General features: G+C 40.4%; 3 protein-coding genes across 4 annotated transcripts; 2 read left to right on the top strand and 1 right to left on the bottom strand.

The window, feature by feature from the left end:
- The first annotated feature begins 54 nt into the window (after nucleotides 1-54).
- Nucleotides 55-2691, top strand: LOC137731816 (pheophytinase, chloroplastic). The gene is made up of 7 exons (XM_068471049.1): nucleotides 55-259; nucleotides 466-567; nucleotides 677-815; nucleotides 1211-1381; nucleotides 1660-1903; nucleotides 2044-2135; nucleotides 2272-2691. The coding sequence occupies exons 1-7, from the start codon at nucleotides 163-165 to the stop codon at nucleotides 2543-2545; spliced, it is 1119 nt and encodes a 372-aa protein (XP_068327150.1). The 5' UTR covers nucleotides 55-162; the 3' UTR covers nucleotides 2546-2691.
- A 1136-nt stretch (nucleotides 2692-3827) lies between these two features.
- Nucleotides 3828-7571, top strand: LOC137713671 (uncharacterized). The gene is made up of 10 exons (XM_068453038.1): nucleotides 3828-5126; nucleotides 5421-5531; nucleotides 5929-6106; nucleotides 6200-6381; nucleotides 6524-6660; nucleotides 6741-6836; nucleotides 7043-7112; nucleotides 7201-7275; nucleotides 7350-7395; nucleotides 7509-7571. Exons 1-10 carry the CDS (start codon nucleotides 3828-3830, stop codon nucleotides 7568-7570), a joined length of 2256 nt encoding a protein of 751 aa, XP_068309139.1. The 3' UTR covers nucleotide 7571.
- Nucleotides 7572-7676: 105 nt separating this feature from the next.
- LOC137734856 (protein RER1B-like) lies at nucleotides 7677-10040 on the bottom strand. 2 transcript variants are annotated; one of them, XR_011068585.1, is made up of 5 exons: nucleotides 9883-10040; nucleotides 9270-9631; nucleotides 8356-8536; nucleotides 8106-8233; nucleotides 7677-7932 (listed from the first exon to the last, which is right to left on the bottom strand). XR_011068585.1 is itself a non-coding variant. In XM_068474167.1 (4 exons), exons 2-4 carry the CDS (start codon nucleotides 9617-9619, stop codon nucleotides 8213-8215), a joined length of 552 nt encoding a protein of 183 aa, XP_068330268.1. In that variant the 5' UTR covers nucleotides 9620-9631; nucleotides 9883-10040; the 3' UTR covers nucleotides 7939-8212. The 2 variants fall into 2 exon arrangements, 1 of the variants encoding a protein (XP_068330268.1); XM_068474167.1 differs by lacking the exon at nucleotides 7677-7932 and having other exon boundaries at nucleotides 7939-8233.
- Between the last annotated feature and the right edge of the window lie 3417 nt (nucleotides 10041-13457).

The raw sequence follows: 13457 nt of genomic DNA, 5'->3' as shown, positions 1-13457 counted from the left end.
TCAAACAAAACGACATCGTATATCCAAGCACGAGAAACGACAGACCGTATAATCATGCGGGATCTCCTCCCTCCACGACGCATAACTTACACCAGCCACAGAAAAGTCGAGAACTTTCCCATTTTACACCCAAAGATTTGAGAGGTATTCACAGCCATTGCGATGTCGTCGTCCGTACTGCCTTCAGCGAGAACAGAGCTCTTCAACCCAATTCATGAAACCAGGCTCATTGGCCTCACAAGACCATTTAATTGCAACAGTAAGCTCATCCACTCTATCTTTGCATTTAATTTACTAAAGTTTCGATTTTACTGACGTGGGTTAGGCTAGTTGGCTAGTGAGCCCGCCTTGTGCGGCCAAGTTTTAACTTAGCGTAGATTAGAGTTGTTTAGAATTTCGGAAAATGAAACGTTTCAAATTTCTTTTTCTGGGTACTGACTAGTGTGTGTTGCATTTACTTGGAAGGAAGCAAATGTGTGATGAACAGGAGGAGTTTTGCTTTCAGAGGAGTTGCAGCTGCAGGACTCTCAGTCATGGGTTCTTCGTTGACTGCTCAGCCAGTTCAGGGTTAATCTCTTTACTTACCATCTTAGTTCATAATGTCTTTGCAAATTTTCCTGCTTTTAGGCAAAGGGGTTTTGGATTGTGTGGGATTTTATTTTATTTTACTCTGTAGGTGTTGAAAGACTGGAATTTAAGCCGGAGGGGTACAATTTTTGGACATGGAGGGGTCACAAAATTCATTATGTGGTACAAGGAGAAGGGCCTCCTGTTGTTCTTATTCATGGTTTTGGTGCTTCTGCGTTTCACTGGAGGTTTGCTACTTTGTGCCCATCACCTTCTATTTTTCCCTTCAGTTTTTATGAGAGTTTACATTTACTTGCGTATGCATTGGCAATGGCATGGTTGTTCGCAAATTCCTATAAGCTCCGTGGCGGAGAAAATCTAAACTGAGAGTGAGAGGTTTTGAAATCTGATCAAGTACGAAATTTGAAGAAACTGAGGCTGATTTCCTTTTTGTTTCTTTTGCTTTTGTGATTAAAACCCAGTTGTTGTCGACATGCCTTAGGGGTTTTGGGTTTCTTTTAACCCTTCGATTTCAAGTTTCCTATGTGAACTTTTATTTGAAGTAAACATTCATGCTTCTGTTGGCTGTAAGTTTAGCATACTTTTAAAGTTGGTAAGTTTTTATTTGCTCCCCGTGTTACAGGTACAATATTCCAGAGTTGGCTAAAAAATATAAGGTTTACGCTATAGACTTGCTGGGGTTCGGGTGGAGTGAGAAAGCACTTATTGATTATGATGCCATGGTTTGGAGAGATCAAGTGGAGGATTTCTTAAAGGAGATAGTGAAAGAACCGACAGTTTTAGTTGGAAACAGGTAATCTAAACTTTAATTAGTTACTTATGGAATCTGTAATATTTCATGTATAACATTACATAACTTAAGGTTTGTAAAATGTGGAAAATTGTGTTTTCTAAACATCAAACAGTGTTTCTACAGGCATAAACCTTGAGTTGAGGTCTTTTTAACTTTTTCAATTAAGAGGGGTAATTTTCTTTGAGTTGATCATTGCAAACGGAAATTGTGTGTATCTCATGTTTTCTCTTCAGATGGCTTTTGAGATAATGACTATTTGACTCACTGTAAATTTTCAGCCTCGGAGGTTTTACTGCTTTGGTTGCAGCAGCTGGGTTGCCTGAGCAAGTAGTTGGAGTTGCACTTCTGAATTCTGCGGGACAGTTTGGAAATCCTAATAGTGTAGCCAAGGAGTCTGAGGAGGAAACAGCCCTGCAGAAGTTCATCCTAAAGCCTCTGAAGGAAGTGTTCCAGCGAGTGGTACTTGGATTTCTGTTCTGGCAAGCAAAGCAACCAGCACGTGTTGAATCCGTCTTAAAGAGCGTAAGTTACTTTCTAAAGCTTCTCCGTGAAGTCTGAGTGTAAGGTCAACCTTGATATTCCAATCATTATACAATAGTCTCCCAAATTCGTAACAAAATTTTACTACGATATGTTTTAAATACTTAATTTTGCTGGCGCAGGTGTATAAAAACACTGCCAATGTGGATGACTATCTGGTGGAGTCCATAATAATGCCAGCCGCTGACCCAAACGCTGGAGAAGTGTATTACAGGTAGGTGTAGATCTGTTCTATAATAAAGATCCCCTGAAAACGAGTGACGTAGATTAGTGATATCTTGAAGATTTGGTTATGAAAACTGATGTCTGATTCATTAGTAAGTATGACGTTTCTTGATTGTTTTGTGCAGATTGATGACCCGGTTCATGACAAACCAGACCAAGTACACTCTGGACAGCGTCTTAAGCAAGATGTCTTGTCCACTGTTGTTGGTCTGGGGTGACTTGGATCCGTGGGTAGGTCCTGCCAAGGCTAACAGCATCAAAGCGTTTTATCCGAACACAACTTTGGTAAATCTGCAGGCCGGGCACTGTCCACACGATGAAGTTCCAGAGCTTGTCAATACGGCTTTATTAGATTGGTTATCAACTTCGCCACTCAAAGCCTCTCTCCAAACAGTCTGAACGAATAGAAATCTGTAGCGCCCACCCCTCATGTTTGATATGAGGAGCATACTTTCAATTCGAATGTACAATTGTAAATTCATTTATCAAATTACTACTTAATGTCAGCTTTCCTTCGTGTTCGTTTCTGAGCTTTTGAGTTCACAGAAGAATTTCTCCGTTGCATAAAAGAGTTTTGAAGCTTCTTTTGGTGGAAGAGGAAAACAATGAGAGAGTGATAAGTTCTGTGCATTGCTTGAGCTACAAGCAAGAAGCTTTTTAAACTGCTTAAAGAGTTCCAACGTCTTCCATGTACCCATAAAACCCTACTTAATTCCTCAACAGAGTAAGAGAAACCAGAGAATACATTGACTTGTAGCTCAAGAAAATACATTGACTATAACACGCCGTACATTTATTAACATTATATCTTAAAAGTATAAACTCGTCGTCCATTCATGCTATAACACATACATAACAGTGTTATTGTTCATTTAGTAGTAGACAAGGTGACAACTTGTTATGCAGACGAGACTCCTAAGGCTTCAGACGACGAGACGTGAACATAATAATATTGACAAATCACCACCTTGTTTGTCAAACTGTAATTTGTTTGCGACGTGTAATAAGATACCAGTGACATATTATCTGCTAATATGAATCCTATTTCCAAAGAATCCAAACGAACTTCCATTGCAGATGACAGCCTCTGGACATGTGCCGATATAGCCGCCATGCCGATGCGGCGAAGTTATTCCATTTAAATTTCCCTATCCTTGTCGGTACGCTGTAACCTTCCAGTCCGATAAAACAGAGACAAGATGAAGACAAAAACATGAGCTTAGAAATTACAGAAAACAAGGTTTATTTGTCTCTCTGTTCTTATTACAGCTGTAAACTTAACACTCGGAGCATAACATCGACAAAGTTAACATCATCAATGTCTTCTGTTCTTTGTAAGCATCGGATTTTCCTCCTCACTTCCTTCAGATACCCTTTTCCTTGTTCTTCTCATTGTCTCCTTCGTTACATTAAATTTATGTAATTCGCTTCTCGAATTTCTTCTCCTTCTAAATCAACCCTTTGATGCCTGCCTTGGTGTTCAATTGGGTTTTTTGTAAGCTCGTGGTGCTCAAATTAGCAGTCGTTTAGGGGGCTTAGCTGGTGATCCGCGCTGTTTTCCCTCTCGCCGATGCCTTACTGGCCAAGCCTGGCCACTTCATCTGAAAGTTAAGAAACCTTGCAAGAACTTGTAAGGAGTTGAGTCACTTTCTAACCATTGCATCAACTTGGTTAGTTAAAAATGGAGAATAATTGGTCAAGGCCCAGTAGGAATTCTCTGACGCCGGTGAAGCAAAGGAAGAGTGGATATGAGCCATCTTATGCCGAGACAGACATCCCAGATAGCCCTTGGCACGGCAGAAACAAATGGCCAAGTGGAGAATGGCAGTCTGAAGGGGCAAAACCTGAGTTGTATTTGGGAAGAACGATCAGCCCTTTGAAGCAGAGCAGGAGATCTTCGAGGCTTGAATATGACGGCCCTACTCCAAGAACTACCTCCGTGGTAAGTCCGGTTCGAAGAAGAACCAGCAGCAAGTCGCCCTACAAGCCCAGAAGAGATGACAGCAATGCTCGAACTTTGCCAATGGCGGGTTCTGATATTCATAGGAACATCAGCCCCTTGGGAAAGTCCGAGCGCAGGAGACACGTTTCACCTTTTCAAACAGACCGAGAAGAGCGCAATATGAACGACGATGGTGATGAGATTGTAGGCTCAAACAGAAACCAACAACATCAGCGAAGGAACAGCAGAAGATCAACAGCTGCTCCGCAGCATAGATCACCGAGAGAAACTAACCAGCAGAGGAATCGTTCGATCACGCCTACGAAAGGGGAGAGGACTCCATCCCCGTTATCCAAAAGCATGGCTCATCAGAAGCAAAGGCAAGTGAGCACGCCGTCTGTTGGCGAAATTAACGAAATGCTTGCCCATGCAAAGCTTGCTAGAACTTCTCCAAACTCGATGTTGAATAACAAAGCTGCTCCGGTTTACGAAAGCTCGGATTCTATTGCAGCAGGTGATATCTTCTTCTCTAGAGAGTGCGATGTCATGGCATTGCCTCGAAATCACTTACAAAATCCGAAAGTGGTTTCCTCTGCTGCCTCTCAACAGAGAAGTACCACTCGATCAAACAGTAACTTTGATCAGGATGTGAACGTCCGCGGACTTTTGTCCCCGTATGGTCTGTCACAGACAACCACCACCACTTCCAGCTCTGCGGTGAGCAGGCAGAGCAGTGGGAAGCTGAGCATGGCTAGCAGCAAGACGAGTGATGCAAGCAGGACGACAACAGCCAGCATGAGGAAGTTCACAGACAACAGGAGGAAGAGCGAAAGTCAGGCGTGGTTTTCGTGTATGAGAAAGAGTTCTTGCAAGAACAAAAAATTATCACCTGAGCATAGCGCGTTCAATGAAGCTGCATTCATCGAGAAAGCGTTCGTGGTGGAAAGTCTCAGGCAGTTATGGGCTGATAAGCATCGCCCTAGTTCATTGAACGGATTCACTTGCCACAAACAAGAAGCTCAAGTTCTCAAGCAACTTGTGAGTAATTTTCTGATTAAATATGCGCAGACAGAACTGATAACAAAGTTCCAGTTGAAAATAAAACTGCAAGACACTAAACAGACAATACAGCCGTTTATTGTATTGGCGTCCCTCCGGTTTTGTTTTTTGTTTTATAACAATTTCCATTTGTGCGTATTTCACCCATTTTGATCGTTTGTTCTGCGTATTTTTTCTAGCTGCATACGCAAATACGTAACATCTGCAGGCCTTGTGCATGTTTGTTTTCGGTTTCCTTCATGCTTTCTTACTCATGCTCTGTTGAATATGTAGGTGATTGATAACGTCCGTCCCCCTATTTTGCTTACTGGACCAACTGGTTCTGGGAAGAAAGCTCTAACAATGGCATATCTACGGGAAACATACGGCGATGCGAGCTGGGAAGTATGTTTCTTTACATCAAATACAATAAAGTTCGAATCTTTTTCCTTGAAGATGGATTAAAATGATCTGTTTTTGGTTTTTTTACTTTTGTTTTCCTCTCTGCAGATTTCTCATGATTTAAGATACTTCCGGGTTCAGGTATTCTGTTGTGAATTAGACATTTGAGTAGACATTTGAGATATTGAAATAATGCTTTACATTTTGTGAAATGCTCATAATGTTCTTACAGTTAAACGAGTCGTTTCTTCTTACTTAGAAATCACATGCTGACACATATGCGTAAATAACTTACCAAAAGCACAAAGGAAAAAACTTATGTGCATGTGTCAGACTGTGATTCATCTGTATGGGTGAACGAGCGTTTTCCAATCTCTCTTACATAACCCAATGGTGACAGGAACAAAGGCCAATGCAAGTAGTGGTTCCATTGACATCCAGTCCTCACCATGTAGAACTCAATGTACAACTGGAACCAAATGCCAGATATGCCCTAATGGGTTTAGTCAAGGAAATAAACAATAACAACGAAATTGCTCATGAAGTCAGCTCTATAAATTCCAAGGCAAATCATAGAGGTCAAAATTCTCTCAACACACCCACAAATCCCTTCCAAACACTTTTGAACTATTTCTCTCAAAACCCCAACATGTTTTTCCTTTTTGTTCCAGTGATGGTTCTGTACGGTGTTGACAAAGCAACAGCGCACATTCAGCATTTGATCAAATGGATCATGGACTGTTACTCGGAATCGTGGAAGCTCATACTCTGCTGCCAAAATGACACCCGCGTCATTGAATTGGTGAAAAACCGGTGCATGGTCATCAAGGTTGATGCTCCTGCGACTCATGAAGTAAGTATTACATGGACCGTAGAGTTCCTGAGATGTTATTTTAATTTTACCTTAAACTAATATAAACTGCGGAGAGGGAGATTCAAACTCGCGTGCATGGAGAAAACACAACGTTTTCAGCCAACGTGGTTTTCTTTGCCAGATTATGGAAGTTCTTATTCAGATAGCCAGCAAGGAGGACTTTGACCTACCTATGAGCTTTGCTAGTAAGATTGCAAATGAATCAAAGCAGAATCTGAGAGAAGCAGTCATGGGTCTTGAAGCATGCAAAGCACACAAGTGAGAACATATGGCAATACAAATGTTGGGAATTTTGAGTTTATTGTAAAGTCAACTTACAAAGAGCTTTGCCCATGCAGCTATCCTTTTGAAGATGAACAACCAATTCCACTTGGATGGGAAGAGGTGCTGCTTGAACTCGCTTCAGAAATCCTAGCCGATCCGTCACCCAAGAGGTAATCATTGTAATCATTTTATTGGCATCCGGTGAATGACTGTGAGAGAGGTAATCATTTTATTGGCATCCGTTGAATGATGTGAATCTCAAAGTCATTCACCGATGTGAAACCCACGAGAGTTGTCACACCTAACTCAGTTACACCGTTCATCTAACAGCATCCCCCTATGCTTGAATTGATTTTCCGCATTAATCTTTTGCCAGATTATTTTTCATCCGGGGAAAGTTTCAAAAGCTTCTTATAGATTTTGTCCATCCGAAACTGATTCTACTGGTACTGCATCGATACCTCGAATTTGTTCATATCTAGTTAGTCACCAAAGTATAATTTTGTGATGGAGTTCGCATTTTCCGAAATGCAGAAGCTCGTGGAACAGTTCCTAAAGGGAGTAGCATCTAGTTCTAAGAGGGAACTCTATTACTGGCATGCTTACTACGTAAGTTCTCTCCCTCATTTCTTCTTTCGCTCTCAGAGATGGATGATAAACTGACTCAAATCTTGTCCTCGCAGGAGAAAAGACTCCCCGCAGGGGCAAGTGCATTACTGAAACTAGAAGGTAACATATGCAAACCACTAAAATTCTGCATCCAATTATATAAGCATTCAATAATTTGGCACAAATCCACTTCTGTAGTCAGCTTACAGGTTAATCATGCACTTTTTATGCAGAATTTGTGGCCAAGTTCATGAGCATACACCGGAAGAGTTCCAACCACCGGGAGTACGTGTAGTTTATATGCCCTCGTTGAGAGTTGATCGTTACTTTCCGCCTATGTATATGTTTTTTTTCAACATTGTGTTACTGCAGTCTAATACTCGGGAAAAAACAGAACGAGACAGAGACAAACAGCCCTGAAGCTTTTTTCCTAGGTTCAAGATGATCATTAAGCTTTAGATATGGTACAAAGCCATGATTATCTTTGTTTAGACAAAAAGGAATAAAACAAGCTTACACATTCTCGGTTCGGTCTTTACGTATATCTTTTAAAATGAACAACGAAAAGCATGTGAACAATATTTTAGTATGAAAAGAGCGTAAACACACCCATCTGAACATGGAACATCTTCTCATGCTTTACTTGCAACAAATACACTGAACAATATAACATAGACTGCTGTTAGCTGTGTCTTCAACAATGTATATTTTAATTTGCTAGGAAATGTTTTCAAGAAAAATGAGTGCAACTTGAACTATGATTAACTATTAGGGCATCCACTTCTAAACTAGAGTCTAACACATGTTCAAGTATAGTGAGTGAACATTACCTTCAAACATACTTAAAAGCCCAAATTTATCATTTTGCTTTCACTCAAGGTTCTACAAATCAGCAGAATTTGATTTCAGATTTGTAGAAAAGCCGCTCCCATTCAGACTACTTTTTTCCAGTGTATCGCTGCAGAAACAGACGGAGATAGTATGTAATTAGTTTCCATTCATGATAAGGAATGACTCACCGACCTACATACAAGGGCCTACAACAAAGATGGGGAGAAAGAATGAGAAATGTTTACTCACCCTCTTCCCGATATCAAATGGAACATATTTGTATTTGATCATGTGTAGGATCTGCCGTTTCATTGTGAGGACAAACAGAACAATCCAGTAGCATAGCAGTATTGGCCAGAAAACAGGTACATCCAGCAGAGAAATAAAGGTCATGATGAATGCAACAACAAATGCCTTTGTGATGGAATACCTGAAAAACAATGAACACATTCATTTTCCATGACAATAAAAACTTCGTTATCAATACAACATCAGTACATTAAAACTCCTCGCGATTTTAAAGAAGTGTGATATTAATATTAGAGATAATTCAACTTCCTTGCTGCTCTTCATTTTGTGAGGTGAGCCAGTTTAGTCATGAAACTAGGTATTGAACCAGTCCACTGGTATAATTCCAATACACATGAATCAGATGGGAGCACGAAATCTGAAATTCACTTACTGATTTATGTTACCTGATACGCCATCGGATAAACACCCAGTTGACTCAGTTACTCAAGCATTCAATAACTTCTATATCCAAATTCCTATAAACTGTGCCGATACTTCAACAGCAAAACCATCCTTTAGTAGTTAAAGAACTACTCCCGTCATTATTCAGAAACAGTTTTCTACCACTAGAGTAAAACCCATGAAAACCCTTCTGCAAAGCTGGAAATATATGGCTTTCATACATTTCTACGTAAGTTGAACCAACTACACAAAGGAAAAATAGCATGCGGACATAACTAGATGACATTTGAAGCATTTATTACAACTACAAGATACATTCACACATCCTTTAACATACACAGCATATGGAAAGGGGGTTTTCCATCAAAACGAGAATAACCCCGAACATAAGAAATCACACTGAACCACGCAATACTATTGTTTTAACACCATCACTGCACATAAGAAGCAAAAGGATGAAAGAAATTTACCAGAACTTAAACTCGGGAAGGCGGCGAACAAAAGGCTTAAACTCATCAGAACCACTTGTTGGCAATGAAGGCCCATCCACGGACTCAAGCTCCGGGTCAACCTTCGGCGAGAAGAAACCAATCAAGAGATTCAAGACGTAGATCCCCAGGCCATAGGAGACAACATAGAACCCCTGAACATAGTACACACGCAGAATGTAAATCATAGCCAAAACTAGGGTTCCAAGCCATCTATTCACAGTGTGAGGCGTTGACCGATCCAAATAGTACTGGAATGCTCTCGCAAAATCGCTCCGCCATTGGGCCAGTGGCGCCGCCGCTGCTCCGCCCTCACTTCCAATTCCCTCCATCAAATCCGGATTCTACCAAAAAATTGCAACAAAAATGATTGCTTTTTCATTTTTAGAAACTAACTTTTGTTTGCTCAACATAGAACATCAGAATTGAGAAAAAATGTATGAATCGAAATTTGCTATCGCCATTTTCTCGGTAAACAAATAGGAAGCTACAGATTGTCCTTGTGCATAAATGAGTGAACGAATTGAATAAATTAACTGCGGACTAAGCTAAATCAAGCAAAAAAGAATGTAGGATCAGCGAGAGAGAAAATTACCTGGCGAGGGAGTTAGGGTTTCGTGAAGCCGATGGATTTACGACTCTTGCCGCTCCACGATTGGCTCTCGTGATCTCTTTTGTTCATAAAGCTCTGGGAGACGGGGATGGTGAAAGTTCTTACCCGCTCTAGCTTCGAGAGCAGGCCTAATAACGGGCCGGGTCAAACAGGCAATTTATCCCAATGAGACCCAGGCTCACGTAATTGGCTTTCAAAATATCGAATTCATTTTTTTCCCTTTCTTTCCAACTGTATTGAGCAGGTGGTACAGCACGTGTTTTTATAAGTAGTAAGAAATTTCTTTTTTTTAAGTTATTAAATTTTTAACACATATATCCCACTATTTGTATAGTGACATATACTGTACCACTCTATATACCGATCACACTGAAAAATTTCTCTAAAAGAGCAAACAACAACAACAAAGCCTTTTTCTCACTAAGTGGGGTCGGCTATATGAATCCTAGAACGCCATTGCGCTTGGTTCTGTGTCATGTCCTCCATTAGATCCAAGTACTCTAAGTCTTTTCTTAAAGTCTCTTCCAAAGTTTTCATAGGTCTTCCTCTACCCCTTCAGCCCTGGACCTTTGTTCTATAGTTGCATCTTCTAACTGGAGTGTCAGTAGGCCTTCTTTGTACATGTCCAAACCACTGTAACCGATTTTCTCTCATCTTTCCTTCAATTTCGGCTACTCCTACTTTACTTCGGATATCCTCATTCCTAATCTTATCCTTTCTCGTGTGCCCACACATCCAACGAAGCATCCTCATCTCCGCTATACCCATTTTATGTACGTGTTGATGCTTCACCACCCAGCATTCCGTGCCATACAACATCGCCGGCCTTATTGTCATCCTATAAAATTTTCCCTTGAGCTTCAGTGGCATACAACGGTCACACAACACGCCGGATGCACTCTTCCACTTCATCTATCCAACTTGTATTCTATGGTTGAGGTCTCCATCTAATTCTCTATTCTTTTTCAAGATAGATCCTAGGTAGCAAAAGCGGTCGCTCTTTGGGACTTCCCGATCTCTGATCTTCACCCCTAACTCATTTTGGCCTTCATTTGCACTGAACTTGCACTCCATATATTATGTCTTTGATTGGCTTAGGTGAAGACCTTTAGAAGACCTTTAGATTCCAACACTTCTTTCCAAAGGTTAAGCTTCATATTTACCCCTTCATGAGTTTCATCTATATCGTCTGCGAAAAGCATACACCAAGGAATATTATCTTGAATATGTCTCGTTAACTCATCAATTACCAATGCAAAAAGGTAAAGACTTAAGGATGAGCCTTGATGTAACCCTACAATTATGGGGAAGCTTTCAGTTTGTCCTTCATGAGTTCTTACAGCAGTCTTTGCTCCATCATACATATCCTTTATAGCTTGGATATATGTTATTCGTACTATTTTCTTCTCTAAAATCCTCCAAAGGATGTCTCTTGGGACCCTATCATATGCTTTTTCCAAATCTATAAAGACCATGTGTAAATCATTTTTCCTATCTCTATATCTTTCCATCAATCTTCGTAAGAGATAAATTGCCTCCATGGTTGAGCGCCCTGGCATGAATCCGAATTGGTTGTCCGAAACCCATGTCTCTTGCCTCAATCTATGCTCAATGACTCTCTCCCAGAGCTTCATTGTATGACTCATTAGCTTAATACCCCTATAATTCATGTAATTTTGTACGTCACCCTTATTCTTGTAGATAGGCACCAGAGTGCTCTTTCGCCACTCATTTGGCATCTTCTTCGTTTTCAAAATCCTATTGAAAAGGTACGTGAGACATGTTATACCCGTCTCTCCCAAGACTTTCCACACTTCGATCGATATATCATCTGGGCCCACTGCTTTTCTATGCTTCATCTTTTTCAAAGCTACAACCACTTCTTCCTTCCTGATTCGGCGGTAAAATAAGTAGTTTCTACACTCTTCTGAGTTACTCAACTCCCCCAAAGAAGTACTCGTTTCATGTCCTTCATTGAAAAGATTATGAAAATAACCTCTCCATCTATCTTTGACCGCGTTCTCTGTAGCAAGAACCTTTCCATCCTCATCCTTGATGCACCTCACTTGGTTTAGGCCCCTTGTCTTCTTTTCCCTTGTTGTAGCTAGTTTATAGATATTCAACTCTCCTTATTTAGTATCTAGTCGCTTATACATATCGTCATAAGCCGCTAGCTTAGCTTCTCTCACAGCTTTCTTCGCCTTCTGCTTCGCTATTCTATACCTTTCACCATTTTCATCGATCATATCATTGTATAAGGCTTTACAACATTCCTTCTTAGCCTTTACCTTTGTTTGTACCTCCTTATTCCTCCACCGAGATTCCTTTTGGTGTGGAGCAAAGCCCTTGGACTCTCCTAATACCTTTTTTGCTATTTTTCGAATACAACTAGCCATGGAATCCCACATTTGGCTAGCTTCCCCCTCTCTATCCCACACGCATTGGGTGATTACTTTCTCTTTGAAAATGGCTTGTTTTTCTCCTTTTAGATTTCACCATCTAGTCCTTGGGCACTTCAAGTCTTATTCTTTTTTCTCTCTCTTTTGATATGTACATCCATCACCAACAAGCGATGTTGATTAGCCAAGCTCTCTCCTGGTATAACTTTGCAATCCTTACAAGTTATACGATCCCTTTTCCTCATTAGAAGAAAATCTATTTGTGTTTTTGACGACCCACTCTTGTAGGTGATCACATGTTCTTCTCTCTTCTTAAAGAAGATGTTGGCTAAGAAAAGATCATATGCCATTGCAAAATCCAAGATGGCTTCCCCATTCTCGTTTTTCTCCCCAAAACCATGGCCACCATGAAAACCTCCATAGTTGCCTATCTCCTTGCCCAAGTGTCCATTTAAATCTCCTCCTATAAATACCTTCTCCGTCTGAGCAATTCCTTGCACCAAGTCTCCAAGATCTTCCCAAAATTTCTCCTCTAAAAGAGCAAATGCTCTTAAAATTTTGAGCTACAAGGTCTGTACAAAAATATGGAATTTATCAATACTCAACATTTAACGTCATAGTACTGAAATGTCGTTCTTTTTCTTTCAAAATAATTAAGGACAAGAATCAAGCTAGTGTCATAAAAAAATGGTCTACCACTTGAACTAATAGCTCTTATGCAGACTAAGAATAATCAAGTGCGGACTCATAAATTTTCATAGAGACGTGCATTATTTATTATTATGTCGGTGGAGACAGACTTGTGGCTTAAGGAACTCGGAACCAAATCTCCTTCGGATCCAAAGGAACTGAGCCCAAGAATCAAATGATCTGGATCATTGAAATTTGATCAAACAACTATAATTATTATAACTTTTAGAGGAGCTCCATGTTTGTAGTCGTGGATCAAATTTTAGTGGTCCGAATCATTTGATGAGTGGGCTCAGTTCCTTTAGGTCCGGAGAGCATCCGATTCCAAGGAAATCATCAGGCTGAAGGGCTATTTTTTATTAGGGATTTGGGTCTCATCCAGATTCAAATTGTGGGGATCCTAGAGATCCTCACATCTTAGTCATTCATCATGCAGTCAGAAATCATTTGATATTTTTTATTTAAAAT

Source organism: Pyrus communis, chromosome 1, assembly GCF_963583255.1.
Source record: "Pyrus communis chromosome 1, drPyrComm1.1, whole genome shotgun sequence".
Taxonomy (NCBI): Eukaryota; Viridiplantae; Streptophyta; class Magnoliopsida; order Rosales; family Rosaceae; genus Pyrus; species Pyrus communis.
This window is presented reverse-complemented; position numbering and strand designations above follow the sequence as displayed.

What these genes read in the sequence shown, in the direction of transcription:
- LOC137713671 (XM_068453038.1), top strand. Translation starts at nt 3,828, where the DNA reads ATGGAGAATAATTGGTCAAGGCCCAGTAGGAATTCTCTGACGCCGGTG. An exon ending in TTCCAAGGCAAATCATAGAG is followed by an intron (nt 6,107 to 6,199) that starts GTCAAAATTCTC and finishes TTTTTGTTCCAG; the next exon opens with TGATGGTTCTGTACGGTGTT. An exon ending in ATGCTCCTGCGACTCATGAA is followed by an intron (nt 6,382 to 6,523) that starts GTAAGTATTACA and finishes TTTCTTTGCCAG; the next exon opens with ATTATGGAAGTTCTTATTCA.
- LOC137731816 (XM_068471049.1), top strand. Translation starts at nt 163, where the DNA reads ATGTCGTCGTCCGTACTGCCTTCAGCGAGAACAGAGCTCTTCAACCCA. An exon ending in ACAGTTTTAGTTGGAAACAG is followed by an intron (nt 1,382 to 1,659) that starts GTAATCTAAACT and finishes GTAAATTTTCAG; the next exon opens with CCTCGGAGGTTTTACTGCTT. An exon ending in GCTGGAGAAGTGTATTACAG is followed by an intron (nt 2,136 to 2,271) that starts GTAGGTGTAGAT and finishes TGTTTTGTGCAG; the next exon opens with ATTGATGACCCGGTTCATGA.
- LOC137734856 (XM_068474167.1), bottom strand. Translation starts at nt 9,619, where the DNA reads ATGGAGGGAATTGGAAGTGAGGGCGGAGCAGCGGCGGCGCCACTGGCC. An exon ending in CTTCCCGAGTTTAAGTTCTG is followed by an intron (nt 8,537 to 9,269) that starts GTAAATTTCTTT and finishes ATTGTTTTTCAG; the next exon opens with GTATTCCATCACAAAGGCAT. An exon ending in CATTTGATATCGGGAAGAGG is followed by an intron (nt 8,234 to 8,355) that starts GTGAGTAAACAT and finishes CTGTTTCTGCAG; the next exon opens with CGATACACTGGAAAAAAGTA.